Below are 17,416 nucleotides of genomic sequence, written 5' to 3' on the forward strand. Positions count from 1 at the left end.
CAGATATAAGCTTTTTGACTTTACTATAAGCTTGACCGTTAACTAGTATATATTGAGACCAACCGACACTGACATTTTAATTTTTGATCGAAACCAATTTTTTTATGCTAAGCCAAAATATTTTTACAAAACTCAACCTAAAATACGTTTTTAATACATCCCTAATAGTATTATAAACGTGTAATAGATTAACATCGGGTTTGCTAAAATGGAGTCCCAGAATTTTCAGGTGCTAATTTTTTAATTCGGTAAATTTAAAAACCATCAAGATCAGAAATCAACTGTGCAACCCTACTAAGCAAGTGTCCAAATAAGATTTGTTAATCTTTTTATTTTTCTAATAAATTGTTATTTTTCTTATCCCTATTATGTTATCATCAAGTCACTAAATACATAGCATGTATCTCAGTTTAAAATATAAATCAAGGGTTAGCCCTACAGTACTGGCACTTATTATAATGAGATGCAAGCCGGTTAATAAAATTTTAGCAGCACACCACTGGGTACAAGTCTTCACAAAATAAATAATGTTTTTGCAAATATGATATAGCTCCCAAAACATTAACCATTCATCTACGTGCATGCAGCTGCTTCACATTTTTTACTTGACTGTGATTTTCCGACGACGAAAAACTGTAATTTCTTGCCGATTGACCCCAACAGTCATCTAATATTTATTTTTATTACAAATCTGACCTATAAATTCCAAATATATCGCTAGCAACACATAGCCTAGTTATCCCAATGTCACTGTTCAGACATTAGATCACCAAACTCAAAGTGATACACCTTGGCTATAACACTTTGATCAGATGACGTAGTATTACACACACGTTAATAGGTGCGTTCTGACACCGACACAATTATAGCTGAAGAATCTGCTACAAAACCTTGGACTTACCTCTACAACTTATTTGACCTGGTAGCAGCTGAACGAAACGATGCCGAGAAAGAACAACTGGCAACAGCAGATTTCATAATTATCAATTAGGACAATAATTATTATACAATAATATAAAGTGTCAACATTGTTGGCCATCACCATCACAATACCACTACCACATATGCAAGTAAGATCAAATCAAAGGTGCAATAGATTCCAAAACATAATTATTTTGTGTAAATATATAAAATTAAAGGCGCCAAATTTATTCTAAAAAAATATTTAGTCATTTGTTTCTACATATTATTTATATACAAATTATATTCTCATTAAAAATGAACGTGCTCAGTCTCGTACCGAAACATAAGCTGTATAATTTGTGAGAAGAGTTCACTGTTCTGACCAACGCTCACTCGCTATCGCCCATTGGCACGTACTGTTTAAATTTTAAATCATAGTCATGTAGCAGAACGTTTTTAAAGTCAAACATGTTAGGTTCGAACGGGCGGCAAGTGCGCGTTGGTCAGAAGAGTGATGTATATAAACAAATTAATAAATATTTTTTAGAATAAATTTGACCCTTAATAACAGGAAAGTATCAAAGTTATAACTTCTGATGATTTTCAAAAATCTCGGAAAATTTGGATCCAACAATTCCAAATACCTAAGGAATGGATGAATAACAATGTAACATCAGATGTAAGTGAAATAAAAGATATCTTGGAGTTCCTTTTTTATATTATAAATATTGACATAATATGCATTTTTGATACAAAGTATATCAATGGATTATTATAAACAAGATGTCGGTTTACATGATTGCGTATGTTCATTAAATTAAAACGTAAATTAGACGACTCCACTCCATAGATCTGAAAAAAGAAGAAACAATAAATATTTTGTTCATAAAAAAAATATTTTACATATAAATTAACTGAAATGTCAATTGAGGTTATGTATCAAAAAAGGACACTTCAATGTTGAATGTCAAGTAAATAGACGATTTTGAAATTGTATTCATTTATATGATTTAGTTCATCATCAATTACGGCTATATGGTACGATATATAGATGCTAAAAGTCAAACCACGCGTCAATCGGCCGATCGACATAAAACCGAAGCCGAAGAAAAGCGCAGAAGTAAAAACTGATAAATGAGTAAAACGGACGTTTACCTGGTGTAAGCGGTTACCGCAACCTCCGAGCTTCTCTTTCGGACTCGAGGAGGGTGAGTACGTCTCCCTCGCGAACGGGCCCCTTCACATTGCGGATGATCTGTCGGTTGTGCTCGGCCAAAAACTCGACCTTCACCTGGGTACACTGGCCCTGGGAGCCGGTGCGACCCAGTACAAGGATGACGCGCGCAAGAACGAATTGCTTGTTATCCATCTTGGTGACACACGCTCGTACACGTGCAGGGCCGCCGGAAAAAGAGGTTGGCAAATGTTGCCATCCGCGAATATTACATTGCGCGCGTCTAATTCCTTGTCCATGTTTTAATCATTTATTTTATTCAAAATCACTTAAATCTCTGAATTGGTTATTTATATTAACAAGCATACTTATTTATTTCAATTTTATTGTATTTATATTTTTGTAAAAGCACGCAAAACTATTTAGCAAGTGTACACAATTTCAGAGGCCCTTCATAATTTAAAACTACAAGAAACAAATATAAAATATTATTATTTGTTTAGTTAATGTAATGAAACGTCCTCCTTTTGAAATCCTTGTCTTTCTCAAAAATTATGTCCTCTTTTATCCTCCTCTAACAAAAATTGATTAACATTTACTTGCTTATCATTTATTTGATAATATAATATATGTTCAAGTGAGTTGTTATTTTTATATCCTATGTAAATGTGATCTAATTTCAGTTTTCAAACATTAAAAAAACACAAATTCAAAGATATCTTTAGATTTTCTTTATTAACCAATCATTTTATGGATTCAGAAACATCTTTGCTTAAAAAATGAGTAGTTGAACATGTACAAAATGAAAGTTTGCAGAAATCAGAATTGAAATGACGATGAAAATGAAAATTTCCAAGGAATATGCCAATAATTAAATCAAAAGAGCACAGAAAATAGCGATAAAATTTGTTTCTAAAGCCGAAAAAATATAATTAATTACATTACATTTTTGTAGATCATTATCTCGCAAAAAAATAACAAAAAATTTGAACTGAATATAAATTAGCCAAGAAAAATCAATCAATATATACTTTTAAAAGTGATATTGCTCTGCATGAACTGAATAAAATTAAAATGCGTCGTATTATTTATTCAATAAACGCTTGCATGAGTTTTGTGAATCATATAAGTGACGATATGAAAAAAATGTATTTAAAAAATAATTCAATCGAAAAGTATAAGTTTATTGATAATTAATGAATCAACTACCACAAGAAAAAGTATTCTAATACTATTATATAATATGAAATTAAAATGTACGTATAAAACTTAATTTAAATTTAAAAATCTTAATAAATTTAATTAAGCAAAATCGAAATAAAAATACGTCAATTTTGATTCGAAGAATATGCCAAACTGAAAGATGAAGTAAATCAGCATGTTCGAAAAAAAATATCGACTTGTTTTCAGATTCCGTTATTCCCACAACTTGAGTGCAGTTCACGTCGAATCGCTAACAGCTAACAACATAAAAGGTCCCACTCCTACATTGTGAATATACTATAGCTTGTTTTCAAAGTTGTTATCTTCGAAAATAATTTTAAAACATTCGTATAGTTGAAGTTTTAACAAACTTTACATCATTTTTTTATTTTTAACATGTTTCCGGAAACCCGTGGAAACCTTAGAGTGAAACCGATGATTATAGTCGTTTATCAGACAAGATTCTGAATTGTGACCAAATTCATATGTCGGTATGGCCAAGTCTTACCACTACATAAAAAATAGCATTTTTTGTAGTGGCAATATTTTACATGTCACTTTGGAAAAGTTGAAAATCTTTAACAAGAACCCCAGCAGCACGGTATAATAATATCATTTAAAAAATAATGATATTTTTGAGTGGTTTTGTAATTAATTGTATGCAAATATTGTTCATCCGCCAGAGCGACGGCGCCGAGTGGCAACACCGCCATTAGGATTCGCACGGGCTGGTGTCAGAGCGCAATTGCGTCACAGCCCGGCGAGGCTTCGGACGCAGGCGGGAAGGCGGGGGGGTATGGGCGAGCTCGCCCCCACCGGCGGGCTCCATGTATTGCCTGCAATGGTTGATACCCGTGCTGCTCATACCGAAGCCCATGAACGCGGCTCTCGTGCACACGCACGCCATGTTCATGGTGCTCTACCTGATAGGCTTCTTCCTCGAGCGGAAGCCCTGCGCTATCTGCAGCCTGCTCTTCCTCGTGGCCGTCTTCCTCATATGCTACAGCGGCCTCGGCAGTTGCCTCTTCTGGGTCAACCAATGCGACGCGGAACGCTGCGATTCCGCTGCCTCATGATCCTATCCTCTCCCCGACACCGAAGACTCTAGCGCTCCGACCGGCTTGCCAAACTATCCTAGATCTGACCGTCGAGACAATAATACGTAACCGACGCGTAGACCGTTCGTGATTTTATTTCGTTTCTAATTTTTATATTGCCATTATGAGGCACCGAGACACGCTTATTACCCGATTGCCATATACTTACAAAAATTAACATTGTACTTTCTTATATATGGCTTTTGCGAGTTTGATCGACATTTTATAAAATGGCCCATATTTTCTCCAGGAAAGTCAGTAAGTAAATTACAAATCGGTCGACTCAATCTCCAGTAACCTTAAATTTTCATTATACACAGACATTAAGAGGCGTCTCTCATTTTTACTCTCGCTTGTGTCGCATGACACCCAATTTGTGCTGCCATCTAGTGATAACTTCAATTCATTACTTACCTACTGACTTTCCGTCTTATATATCAAGCAGACAGTTTTACCCGTTAAGGTATACGACAGATGATCGCACCGTGTGCGGACTACTTTAGAGAAGAGAAATAGTCGATTGATGAAATACTTATAGTTATTAAATTGTATCCATGTTATAAGGGGTTCTATATAATATGTTTGAAAATAAAAAGTAGAGATTTTCAAGAGAGTCAAAATCGCCATTCTGATAGCCCCAAATAGGCAATAAATATATCATTCTTGTTTCATGTTATATATTTAGCTACATAATAAAGTACAGCTAACATATTCAATAGATAATTCTAAATTTAGCTGTTTTTGGCCATTGCTGGTGCACATTTGCAGGGCAAAACTTAGTCCATTCATAAAGTGCAGTTAACATGTTATTGACTTTATACATATTTTGCCAAAAATCCAGTATTTTTTATATCTGAAAGATGAGCCTGTGTATATGAAACTGATCTGGCCGTTAATCGAGAGTTATAAATAATTTTGACCTGCAACTTAATGAGTGTGTCCACGGGAAAGAGCACACAAAACTTAGTCTAAAAGAGTAATTGAACACGTTCACCCGATTCATAGTATTTTGTAGCGTCTGTTTCTCAGACGAACAAATATCAATTTACCTCTTTGAGATAGAGCAAGTCAGTAGGCACCGTCTTCCAATAAATACTGCACTTTCAGTAATTAGTACATGTATCGTATTATTTGCATCTATCAAATGTACGGATGAATGTTAAACACTCACTTATCACATCAATATATAAAATCAGTTTATTCGTCCATAATAATAAAAACTGTGATGTTTTCGTTGTCATCGTCATTAGAGCGCTTCTGCAAGTTTTAACCAAATGGTCGATAAAATGTTGATACATGGTTTAAGAAAAAACTATGATTGTGCAATTATGTAATTATTAATACATTAATATAATTATATAAAGTCAGGGCTAGTGGCTATTGTGTTATCTTTGATTTTATTTAGATATACAATGATCGCAGTCACCGCATGGGTGCTAAATGTAACGGAGTATTTGTTCAGTAATAATGGCATTTCAAATTGACTTTGTGCACAAATTGTATACTTGATGTACGAGTATGTTTGATATTGTTTAAAACGAGACTATCGTCTATAAAATTATATTCCAAATTAAAACGATTTTTAATCGATTCAAGCTTCTGAATGTCCATCGTAATTAGGTTTTATTTAAATTATATCTATAAAATAACATTAGATCGAGATTAGATTTTGAACGCTGCTTATCAGCTATACATATTTCGAAAATTGTAGCATGCCAAAGTCAAACTCACTTCAGTCTGTGATGTTCTTTTTAGATGTCGATGTTAAATCTGTTTGAAGCGTGTCAAAAGATGCAAATTTTCATAGCTGCAGGTTTAATTTTTTATTTAAATAGAATTATTCAACACGTAAATCTAGACAATCTGAGCATTTAGAGAAGGTTTGCATTTGTTCGAATGCGCAATTGGAGCGCTGTATATTTGACACGCTAGTTATAGAGAAAAAATATTTGTAAAGTGATGATGTAAATATTTTTTTTAATAAAATGTAAACATTTTCTTGTTAACTGATTTTTTATTTAATTCTACTATATTTAAACAAGAGATAACATTATATTGTTTATTTATCATCATCTGATGATAACCTTCAAAGAAGATTGTGTTTTACTAGCGTATTCGCCTAGCCTAGGTAGAATATCCTATCAGCTTTAAATGAATATAGTTTATAATAACACACATACACAAAGAGCACAAGTGCATGTGTACTTACATATAAACAAATTTTATTTATACTACATATGCATACTAATAATGCTATATATGCGTTTTCAGGGAATAAAAAAGAAGTTCAGTAAGAATTATTTGACCTTTAGGTTTTCTTAACAAATATCAAAACGAAATAATGCGTTCAAAAACAATCGTTGAAATCCGAAACCGACGAAAACTTAAGTAATTATTTGTAGTATGTATTAACACTCGCAATCAATATAAAAAAACACTAACACTGGCAAGCAATGAAACTTCACCGGTGGAGGTGTGAAAGCAAACAGTTTAAGAAACACTGACTTATATAAAGGAGCTAATAAAAAAAATATATGGAATAAAAATACAATAGAAATAAAACAGTATATACACTTACATCATATATGTTTATTTATTCACCAGAGTGGCATGATTATTTGAATAAAGAATACAATGTAACTTTTTGATCACAAACCACAGCATCCATATGAGATCACACGAATATATATGTTATACTTTTATATCAGGCCTCGGCAACCTTTTTTGGCAGCGGGTCAAAATAATTAAAATGTGACCTTTAAAAAGAATATTTGGGTCAGTGAATATTTTTGGTCCTAACAACCATATATGTGACATGTTAAAAAAATGATGTTTGCAGAACTGAAATGGGTCACTTCAAATCACCAAACGGGTCATAGGTTGCCGAGCCGTGTTTTATATAATAATAAGTATTTTGTGAATTCAAATAAACATTAATATTAAATATATAATTTTACATTTTATAAATGGTTATATTTATTGTGCGGATGATAAAGAATCAAAATAATCTTTAATCAACTTGTTGCACTTAGGAATCGGTGTTAAATCGCTCACTTTTGCTTGAATTCTTCCACCTGAACCACCACTTTTTCCATTGAGGATCTCGCACAATCTGTAATTCATAAGATATCATTCATTTAAGAAACAAGTTAATATTAAAAAACATACATATATAAAACGAAATAATGATAGATTTGATGTAATGAATAAAAGAGCTTGTTTCTTGATAAGAAAAAAAAATAAGGGTTGATGTGCTGCCTAATATACATACACTGTTTCCTCCTTACTGACAACAAAATTTGCTCTTACAGAGAAAAAAAAAGAAATTCAGTAAAACAAGTAAACTGAAACAATGCAGTGTCAGGTGATGAGCCTTTATCGATCATCAATAACATAATTCAATAAAACTTTAGTAATCATTTCAAATAAATCTCACTATCGTATATTTCGGATTAAAGATCTTTAATTCTCCATTATCCAAAATAATATGAAAACAATATTAAAATGTAATTAATAACTCTAGCACATTTTTTTTTGTATTAAAATTCTAGTTTCTCATATAAACCAATTTTCTGAGCCATTTTTAACGACTTCGTTTATTTAGGGTTAGATTTTTCTACATATAACATAAAATTAATATGTTTTGCTAATCTTTCTTTATTAAATAATAATATAAAGCTATCGTTAAACTAAATATATACAATACATACTGTGGAGTCAATTTTCCGACATCTTCTTCGTCTCCTTTCACAATAATATTACCGCCTTGTTTTCCATCACCAACGGCAATAAAATAAAATATGTTCATATCATCTAAAGCTCTACTCAAAGCTTTTATATAATTTTGATCGCCTTCCTTTCGATGAAAGCATGCATATTTAGGTAAAGGATTTGATTTCTTTATAATATTTGCTTCCATAGCGGCGATGTCTTTCAACATGGTTAGAATAGATTTGTTCATCGTTTTCGTCGACTTTTGTAACTTTTCAACCAAATCAGCATGCCTTCCAGGATCATTGCTATCAATAAAATTAAATATATACATAAAAAAATCGTATAATAAAGAAAAACCTTAAAAAAATAAACTCACTTTAAAATCTTAGTTAAAGTTTGCCCTCTATCTAAACATCTTTGGAAACCAGATACAACTCTAGAACCAACTAAAAATCGCAAATTCATTTTATTTTTTTTTCCAGGTTCTGCGCGCAGCAGTTTAATCACTTGAAGCTGCCTGAAATATAAATTAGCACCTTAAAGTCAAGCATGCATATTATAGATATAATATTATATGACAAAAACCTCAGATTTGTGACATGAGTTCCACAACATAAATTTTCATCGATACCATCAATAGATATAACACGAACGAGTCCTGTATGATCATCTGGAAGTCCTCTTGTGTGCGCCTTTAATTAAAACTACAACATTAAAATATGCAAAACAAAACAAAAAAAACAATAAGAAAAAAAATACTTCGCTCAGACTTGGATCATTTTTTTCGCAAACTTTTACATTCACCGGAACGCCGTCTCTTATAGCCTTATTGCATTTTTCTTCAACTTCGTCAATAATCTCCCGAGATATAGATGTACAATCTAATTCTACGTGCGATTCTTCTTCTCCTAACCACCATGCCGTTGTCATTAATTTATATTGATTTTCCAATATAGATGATAGCAAATGTTGACCTAAATACAAACGCAGAATAATATAATATGTTGATTTAAAAATTAAGGAAATATATAATACCTGAATGTTGCTGCATGTGATCGAAGCGCCTATTCCAATTGATCTTCTGTTGAACGACAGAACCTTCTTCAAATGGTTCCGTTAAAAAATGTACAGCTTCATCGGCTCGCCGTGTCACTTGCAATACTTCTTTATCGTTCAGCCAACCTAAATCGCAAGGCTAACGAATCGTTATTAATTAGATATGTAAAAAATAGAACAGTAAACCATTTACTTACTTGACCACCTCCTTCTGGAAACAATATGGTATCTTCGAGCACAATGTCATATCCATCACGCTCTACTTTCTTGCCATTTTGTAGTAGTTGGAGTTTCGATTTTGTGCAATATTTTACCGTCGAAGAAAACTTACAAAAACATCATTAAGACAACGGCTCGTGGTGTATTTCAAAATGTTTAAATAACTTACTTCTTTCAAAAAGCTATCACGCTGGCACATAAACACCATTTTGTTCAATTATTGTAGGCAAATAATCGGCGAACCAGGCAAGGTTATAGGTAGTATGCAAGTAGGATGGTTAATTCTGACAGTTATCTAAAGAGCGCATTTTTTGACCATAAAAAGATTACAATGAAATTTGTATTTACTTTTCATTATACATTAATGAAGAGGACAATTTAAATTAGTAATACTATATAAAATATTTGTTCAATTCAACGTATTGTTTGCGCATTACTGTTAAACAGATTAGGTGTGAGTGAGCATTTGTCAGAACAGTGAAAACCCCATGAATGATTCTCTGCAACAAATCGTTTTCCGAAAAAAAAATCCGAAAATTTATTTTACTTAAATGCAAAAATAATTCGTTAAGCCTAGTTTTATATAGAGATAGAGTAGGAATACAGGTTACCGACAGTTACAGCACTGTCCAACTTATGTTAGCGCATGGACCATTTTTTTATTTTGCAAACATTTTGGAGTACAGGTAATTATTAAGTCTTTTATAGTACCTTTCTAACTTGTTATTTTATTTATTAGGTTGTACCACACGAACTTGCCGATTTTCAATCAGCTTAAGATCAACCTCAATTGAAAAAGATTCCATGCAGTATTTAACACCTTCGGATATTTTTAATTTACAAATACATTGTGCCCTTTAATCGTCTTTAAATGAGAAGTTATTTTTGTTATTGTTAATTTTTGCAGCCCTTAACGGAAGGGTGTAAACTAATAAATTGCCAGTCTTCTTTTATACGAATTCAAGTTGGGACACAATGCAGCTGTGACAGATGAAAAAAATAACAAAATGACAGTTATTCAGAGAACAATTCGATTATGGTTTAAAAAAATCCATTTTGGCAATGAAGCGGTCGTGGGGTTACGCTTCTGTTTTGTAGTTATCAGCAGTCCGGTTGACGATCTGTGATAGGACGTTTGTACAGCGAACTGTACAAAGTGGCCCTTATGAAATCGTCCGGTACGTTCTTGACACGTGTTGACTGGGATCCTTCGACAGTCGTCGATATTAAACCTCGAGCGCGTGTCCTGGAGATGGTTGCTCGAACAGGAGGCGAGGTGTAGAATCCGTGTAGTCCAGTGAGTGTTGCAGTGTCAGAAGTCCTGAGTAGAATGTGTAAAGTGAGATCCTTGATCCTTGATCATGACGTTTTTGGTGTACCGTGGATGTTGATCCTTTTACACCTTTGTCTGTCTGAAAAGATAATGTATATATTATCTGTGTTTTATATGTTGTTTAGATATGGGTTGGGCTGGGTTTGCGGTAATGGGAGGGGAGGTGGTTGGTAGTTGGCGGGTTAGGATACCTTGTGGGCGTTTGTGTTTGTGGGGGATGGTGTTTGGATCTAGGTCCGCTAGGTGTTTAATGGAATTGTTGTCTATCTTAGGGATGTGCCTGTAGAACTGTTGAGCTAGTTTGAGAATGTGGTCAAAGAGGTATGGCGTGTTTGTGTCGTTGTGTATTTGTTCGTTCCGTACGAACCATGGCGCTTTTACACTTGTGCGTAAAATCTTGTTTTGGCATACTTGCATCTTTTTGATGTGAGTTAGGGCTGCTGTACCCCATATAGGGGAGGCGTATGTTAAAGTGGGTCTGATGATGGCTTTGTAAAGCAATAGTTTGTTTTTTATGTTGAGGACGCTACGTCTTCCTATGAGTGGGTATAGGGCTCCGTAGGCGGCTGTAGCTTTTCTTGCCGTGTTAGCTATGTGGGGCCCCCAGGTCAATTTTTTGTCTAGGGTGAGGCCGAGGTATTTGACTTGGGTTGACCAAGGAATTGGGGTGTTTCTAATTTTAAGTCTGGGTGGGTTTGTACAACTTTTTTTTGTGAATATTAGTCCTTGGCTTTTGTCTGGATTAATTTTAAAGCGCCATTTGGCGTACCATAGTTCTAATTTGTCTATTTCTTTCTGAGCACGCGAAATGGCAAGAGGAATAGATTTGGACGAGCTTAAAAGCGCAGTGTCGTCCGCGTAAAGTGCAAGTATGGTGTGACGGTTGGATGGCTTTGGGACGTCGGACGTGAAGATGTTGAACAGTAGCGGTGAGATTATGGAGCCTTGAGGTACTCCTGCTTTGATTTGTCTGGGTGCCGAGAGGCAGCCCTCGAATCGCACTTGAAATGTGCGGCTATCTAAAAATGAAGCTATCAGCTGGATAATGCTAGTGGGGAAGTTAAGTGTGTGGAGTTTGTACAAGAGGCCTTCATGCCATACCCTGTCGAAGGCTTGGGATATGTCAAAAAATACGGCTACTGTGGAAGATTTGTGGTTGAAATTGTTCGAAATGGTGTCGGTTACGCGCAAGAGTTGGTGTAATGTGTTGTGGTTTTCTCTGAACCCGTGCTGTTCGTCCGGAAGAACTTTCAGCTCGCGTGTCAGTGTGGTGAGACGTCTGTGGATCACTCGCTCGAACAGTTTGTTGATAGAGGATAGAAGGCTGATGGGGCGGTAGTTTTGAGGAAATTTTGGGTCTTTGTTGGGCTTTGGGAGGATTACTACAATAGCAGATTTCCAAGCTGGGGGGTAGTACCGATTGCGCAAAGCTGCGTTGAAGATGTTGGTTATTGTGACGATTGTTTTCTTGGGAGAATATGTCAGAGCCTTGTTGGGGACGTTATCTAATCCGGGGGCTTTGTGGGGCCGGAGGTTCTGGATGAAATAGTATATTTCAGCCGGAGATGTTAATTTAATTTTGTCCGACGGAGTTTTTGAGTTAATTGAGCACACGGTGGAGTTTACCGAATCTGTGAATGTGTTGTGTCCTCTGCGGGCAGGGTTGGGCGTGAATTGCTCTTGAAGAGAGTCTGCGAAGGCTTCTGTTTTTTCCGTGGACGTGTATACCAGTCCCCTGTTGGAGGTATGCAGTGGTGGGGTGTACGGGGAGGGTTTTTTGAGTGATTTAGCTAATTTCCATAGGGAATTATCTTGGGTGGCCAGAGAATTGATTTTTTTGTCCCATTGCTTGTTGTGGAAATCTCGAAGCGCTTTTCTGACTATCGCTTGGTGTTTGTTCATTTCTATTTTGTCCGCTGGGTCACCGTAGCGTTGCCAGCGTCTGCGAAAGTGGTTTTTGGTGGAGATCAACAGTCTGGTCTCAGGGTCTAGGCGGGGGCGGGTACTTGTATTGGAAGTTGGAGTGGCCGCGAAGTTTAATGCTGCTGTGTAGTTGTTTGTAAGAGATTGTACTGCTGAGTCTATTTGATCGTTAGTGGCTAAGAAGTGTGGGATTATTGTGTTTGTTTCTAAGTGAAATTTGAATTTTAGCCAGTGTGTGAATTTTGAAATCCCGGGGGATTCAGCTGTATGGGGCCGGGTGATGTCAAAAGGGTTTGAGAGATTGACCAGAACCGGGTTGTGGTCAGAAGAGAGGTCGCTTATGGCGTGGAGTTCGATCGACCATGGAAAGTTGCTGTGGGCTAGAAGGTCTATAGTGGATGGGCGACGTCCGATTGCGCTATAGCAAGTGGGTTCGGGAGGGCCGATTACGCAAACGTTAGAGTTGAAGGCGTAGTTGAAGAGGTCGTTACCTTTGCGGGAGGCGCGTGGGCAATTCCAGAAGGGATGCTTGGCGTTGAAGTCGCCGGCTACGATTGTGGGAGTGTTGTCGCAAAAAAGTTTATTTAGATCGTCGTAGTCGATGGGTGAGTTGGGTGGACTATAATATGCTATTAGTTTGAAGGTGCCCGAGTCAGTGGTGGGTATTTGTAAAATTGTGGCTTCTGATTGTAGTAGGTCGGGGGTGGGGATTCTGTTGTGGGCGATAGATTTTTTGATAAATATTGCGGTTCCACCGCCCCTGCTGTGGATTCTGTCATTTTTATATAGGATGTAATTTGGGATGTTAGGAGCGTTGGATTGGCGGAGATGTGTTTCGTTAATTAGTAGTATGTCAGTATTGTACGTTTTTATAAATTGTCTGAGTTCGAGAATTCGGTGGGTGAGGCCGTTGGCGTTCCAATATACCAGGGTGAGAGAGCTGGCTTTATTTACTGCCATTGAAAGAGGGGTTTGTCGCCAGGGTCTGAATGACCATTGCGGTGATCTGAGCTATTAGCTCGGGAGAGAAAGTTGGGGGGGGAGTTGGTTTTAAAACCTGGCTATATTTCGTCTGTAGGGTGACTGGACGAGTCGGTGGAGGTGGGGTTGGCAGTGGGGTTGGCGGTGGAGTGGCGTATTTGGGGGGATTTTTGGGCGCCGGCCATTTCGGGCAGCCTTTGTAGCTGGCCGGATGAGCTCCGCCGCAGTTGATGCACTTTGGCGCTGACTTTGCGTCCTTTGTGCAGTTGAAGGTGGGGTGGTCGCCTGCGCACTTGACGCATGCGTATTCCATTGCGCAATTTAGTGCGGCGTGGCCGAACCGTTGGCAACGGTGGCATTGAGCGGCTTTGGTCGGCTGGTTTAAGCTCTCCACCGTTATTTTCAGGTGGAGGAGGGAATCCAGTTGAAATAGAGCTTTTTGCTGGTCAGATTTAGTTAACTTAACTAGTACCATTGGGTATTGGATTTTTGTCGTTCTTGAGGACATGCGGATGACCTCAGCGATTGCGAAGCCCTGTTCGGTGAGGGCTTCTTTTATTTCCTCAGGGGAAAGAGAGGTGGGGATTCCTCGGAGGACAACTTTTAGGGGTTTGTCCTCTGGGAGAGAATATGTGTAGAAGGGGATTTTGGCTAGTTTAAGAGCCGTGGTCGCCTTTCTGTAATCGTCTGGTGTGGAGACGGCGATATTAATGCCGTTGTTGGTTTGTTTAGTCGTGAAGTGGGTGATAGATTTTTTCATAGTTTCCACTACTTTTTTGTAGGGCGTGGGAGATGAGATTATGATTGGTGGGATTGGAGACCAGGTGGTGTGATTTGTGGGTGGATAGCGTGTAATCTGTGATTGACTTAGCTGTTTGGGTGGCGTTGCTGCTGTCACAGGGGTTGCGGCATGCGGCGTCGATGTTGAGGCGGGCTGTCTTGGCGTTACGGCGGTCGGTCTTGGCGTTTCGGCGGGCGGTCTTGGCGTTTCGGCGGGCGGTCTTGGTGTTTCGGCGGGCGGTCTTGGCGTTTCGGCGGGCGGTTGTGGCGTTTCGGCGGGCGGTTGTGATTCCTCAAGATCCATTTCTTCGGATGAAGTTGAGGATTCTCCTTCTTGCGTCAGGTCGGTCTTTTTTGGTTTTTTCCGTTTTCTTGGTCCTCTTGCTTTGATGGCGGCGGCAAGTTGGGTGGAAAGTTCTTTGATTTTGCGATCCTGTCTTTCAATTGTTTTTTCCAGGCGGTTTATGAGCGTCTGGAAGTCCTTGAGACTGTCGAGTTTTGTCGGAGTGGGTGTCATGATCGACTTTGGAGTAGACTGTCTGGCTGCAAAGCTCAGTCGTGTCATTTGGTACCTCCTTATAATCCCGGTCGGGTGTGCAACAGTATCCCCACTCCGCGCGTTGCTTGCGGTGGCGGGGGTGCGGTGTGGTTGTACAACGCCACATAGTTCGGGCGCGCGGCTCAGCGGGACTTCACTTTCACTCATGCTGCGTTACGGACGGTCGTCTCGGGGTCCGCATCCCCACTCCGCGCGTAGCTCGCGGTGGCGGGGATGCGGTGTTATTGTATTACGCCGCTTAGTTCGGGCGCGCGGCTCAGCGGGACAATCACTTTCACTTTATGCTGCGTCACGGACGGTCGTCTCGGGGTCCCCATAGCAATATTAATTTTCAAAACGAGCCCCGGGGTAGACCAAAAAACGTTATAAGGGAAGGAAAATTGAAGACTGATGGAAGCTAATTCACATACGAAAATTCGCGCTCTCGCATGTGATCTAGGAGATGGTGTAATGACTGTTTCTCGCTACCTTGCTGCGATAGGAAAGGTCAAAAAGCTAAACGAGTGGGTAGCGCACGGTCAGAAACTAAAACGCTTAGAGGCGTGTTCTTTGTTAATGATTCGAAACGAAAAAATCAGCATAATTTGACTTTGCTGATAAAGCATGGAAAATTACAATACTTTCCTGGCTGCACGGCTAATCAAGTCTCATTTTTCTTCTGAAAGAAAATAATATTACAAAGTATCACTCTATGTAGGTTGTATCTCTATATTTTATACACAGAATATACCCGTTTAGAAGTAATGAATACACATCCTGCATACACAGGTTGATTTGGCTTACTGAGAGAAAGTTCTTTAGTTTGCTTTGCAGTCTATAAGTCAAGAGATGTAATATTAAGATGTATGATGTCAAGAGATGTATTATTAAGATGTATCAAGAAATATGTAATTGTGCTTTTGTACAATTAATTAAAAAACCATTACGGCCAACTCCTTTTTCAAGAAAACTAATATGCAATAATTTTTCAGTCAATAAACGAGGAATTGTTAAAAAGAGGCAACGAAAAATTATGCAATAAATATGTATATATTTTTTTATAAATATTATTATTTCCATGCAAAAAAATCATTACAAAATATAAAATAAATATGTCGATGTTTTTATCTATAATATGTTTCATAATTTTGTTTTGCAATCTCTGGATTGAACTGCGAGTTGTATTTCTGTTTGACAGGAGGCTTAGTATTGTTATCCTGAGTGGACTTTGTGGGAGCAATAGGTTTGCCAGATAAACGTGCCAATAGTGCCTCAGCTTTGCCTTTCTCTTCCATTTCTCTTCTTAACCTTTCCTGTCTTAGTACTTCGAGTTTTTTATTTTTTTCAGATTTACTTGACTCGTCGCTGCTCATTGAATCCTCACTTGAATGTTTCGATCTTTTTCTCTTCTTATGCTTTTTGCTTTTCTTCGATTTACGATCTTTTTTTTTATCTTTCTTCATTTTTTTATACACAATAGGATCATAATCATCTATTTTTGGACGTTTTTGTACTTGAACGATTGGCAGTGCTGCATTAGCAGATTCCTTTTTTTGAAGTTTCTCAATCTCTCTTCCTAAATTTAGTTGACGTTTAATTATATTTAAAGGATCATTTTCTCTTTTCCAATTTGAAACGATCTCTCCTTTCACCGGTATTTCTTTATTTGTCACATTTCCTTCAATATCTTTTATGATGAGTTTGTCATAAGTGTCTTTTACGTAATCGGGTCTCAATCCTCCCGTGTGTCTTTCGGGCAACACGTCATACCAATTCCGTTTCCCAAGAGCTTCGTTAGTATCTTGACCTAAATAAGTTAAATAACCAATTTGCTTTTCGTACTTTTCCTTTTCTTCTTTAGCTTCTTCGTCGTGTTCTTTATTCGCTTTAACGTTTCCATCTGTATTTTCTTCGGCGTCGGTGAAGAAGTTTACATGATTTTTTTGATCTAATCGCTCTTTAATTTCAGAATGTAACGCAGTTATTCTTATGTTTTCATCGTAGCATTGAACGGCGAGTCCCTTTGAAGATTTTGCTTTCGGAGCTTCACTTACGCTTGCCTCTTCGTCATCTTCCCGCGCTCTTTTACGCAATATGTTTAAACGAGTCTCTTGATCAGCTTTATGAGCTCTACGAAGCTTTTCTTTCTCTTCAGCGGCAGCATTTGCTTCATCTTTTCTAACTCGGGCTATATTATCTTTATTACGGACATGCCACCTGAAAAAAATATAAAATTAATAATATTGAAATTAAAGAACAGCAATATCAATAATACGAACCTTTTCTTTGGTAAAATATTCATCGTGTGGAAATTATAAAAATACTGTCGAAGATAGAACTGTCAAATTAATTTAGTGTTGCCACATAGAATATATTTAAAAATGTTCGATTTTATTATAAAGACGGTAATTAAATTAACATTAGCTCGATTCCTATTGGTACTAATTATTAATGACCTTAGTCCAATATTATATAAAGAAAAACACAAACAACAA

At 37.1% G+C, this 17,416-nt stretch overlaps 4 protein-coding genes across 4 annotated transcripts; 1 reads left to right on the plus strand and 3 right to left on the minus strand.

Moving 5' to 3' along the window:
- Positions 1-1,603: 1,603 nt before the first annotated feature.
- RpS28b (Ribosomal protein S28b) lies at positions 1,604-2,328 on the minus strand. The gene is made up of 2 exons (XM_088197709.1): positions 2,059-2,328; positions 1,604-1,755 (listed from the first exon to the last, which is right to left on the minus strand). Exon 1 carries the CDS (start codon positions 2,270-2,272, stop codon positions 2,072-2,074), a length of 201 nt encoding a protein of 66 aa, XP_088053835.1. The 5' UTR covers positions 2,273-2,328; the 3' UTR covers positions 1,604-1,755; positions 2,059-2,071.
- A 1,644-nt stretch (positions 2,329-3,972) lies between these two features.
- Positions 3,973-6,383, plus strand: bc10 (BLCAP apoptosis inducing factor bc10). The gene has a single exon (XM_088196855.1). The coding sequence runs from the start codon at positions 4,108-4,110 to the stop codon at positions 4,354-4,356; it is 249 nt and encodes an 82-aa protein (XP_088052981.1). The 5' UTR covers positions 3,973-4,107; the 3' UTR covers positions 4,357-6,383.
- Positions 6,384-6,946: 563 nt separating this feature from the next.
- Positions 6,947-9,691, minus strand: LOC148229666 (alanyl-tRNA editing protein Aarsd1). Its single transcript, XM_088196854.1, has 8 exons — positions 9,536-9,691; positions 9,345-9,473; positions 9,127-9,286; positions 8,851-9,065; positions 8,677-8,783; positions 8,468-8,608; positions 8,088-8,396; positions 6,947-7,489 (listed from the first exon to the last, which is right to left on the minus strand). The coding sequence occupies exons 1-8, from the start codon at positions 9,572-9,574 to the stop codon at positions 7,354-7,356; spliced, it is 1,236 nt and encodes a 411-aa protein (XP_088052980.1). The 5' UTR covers positions 9,575-9,691; the 3' UTR covers positions 6,947-7,353.
- A 6,257-nt stretch (positions 9,692-15,948) lies between these two features.
- LOC148229667 (leukocyte receptor cluster member 1) lies at positions 15,949-17,308 on the minus strand. The gene is made up of 2 exons (XM_088198018.1): positions 17,201-17,308; positions 15,949-17,138 (listed from the first exon to the last, which is right to left on the minus strand). Exons 1-2 carry the CDS (start codon positions 17,221-17,223, stop codon positions 16,046-16,048), a joined length of 1,116 nt encoding a protein of 371 aa, XP_088054144.1. The 5' UTR covers positions 17,224-17,308; the 3' UTR covers positions 15,949-16,045.
- Positions 17,309-17,416: the final 108 nt, after the last annotated feature.

The sequence above is a fragment of the Plectrocnemia conspersa genome, unplaced genomic scaffold (assembly GCF_051122295.1).
Source record: "Plectrocnemia conspersa isolate PC_06_02 unplaced genomic scaffold, ASM5112229v1 ptg000011l, whole genome shotgun sequence".
NCBI classification, from domain to species: Eukaryota; Metazoa; Arthropoda; class Insecta; order Trichoptera; family Polycentropodidae; genus Plectrocnemia; species Plectrocnemia conspersa.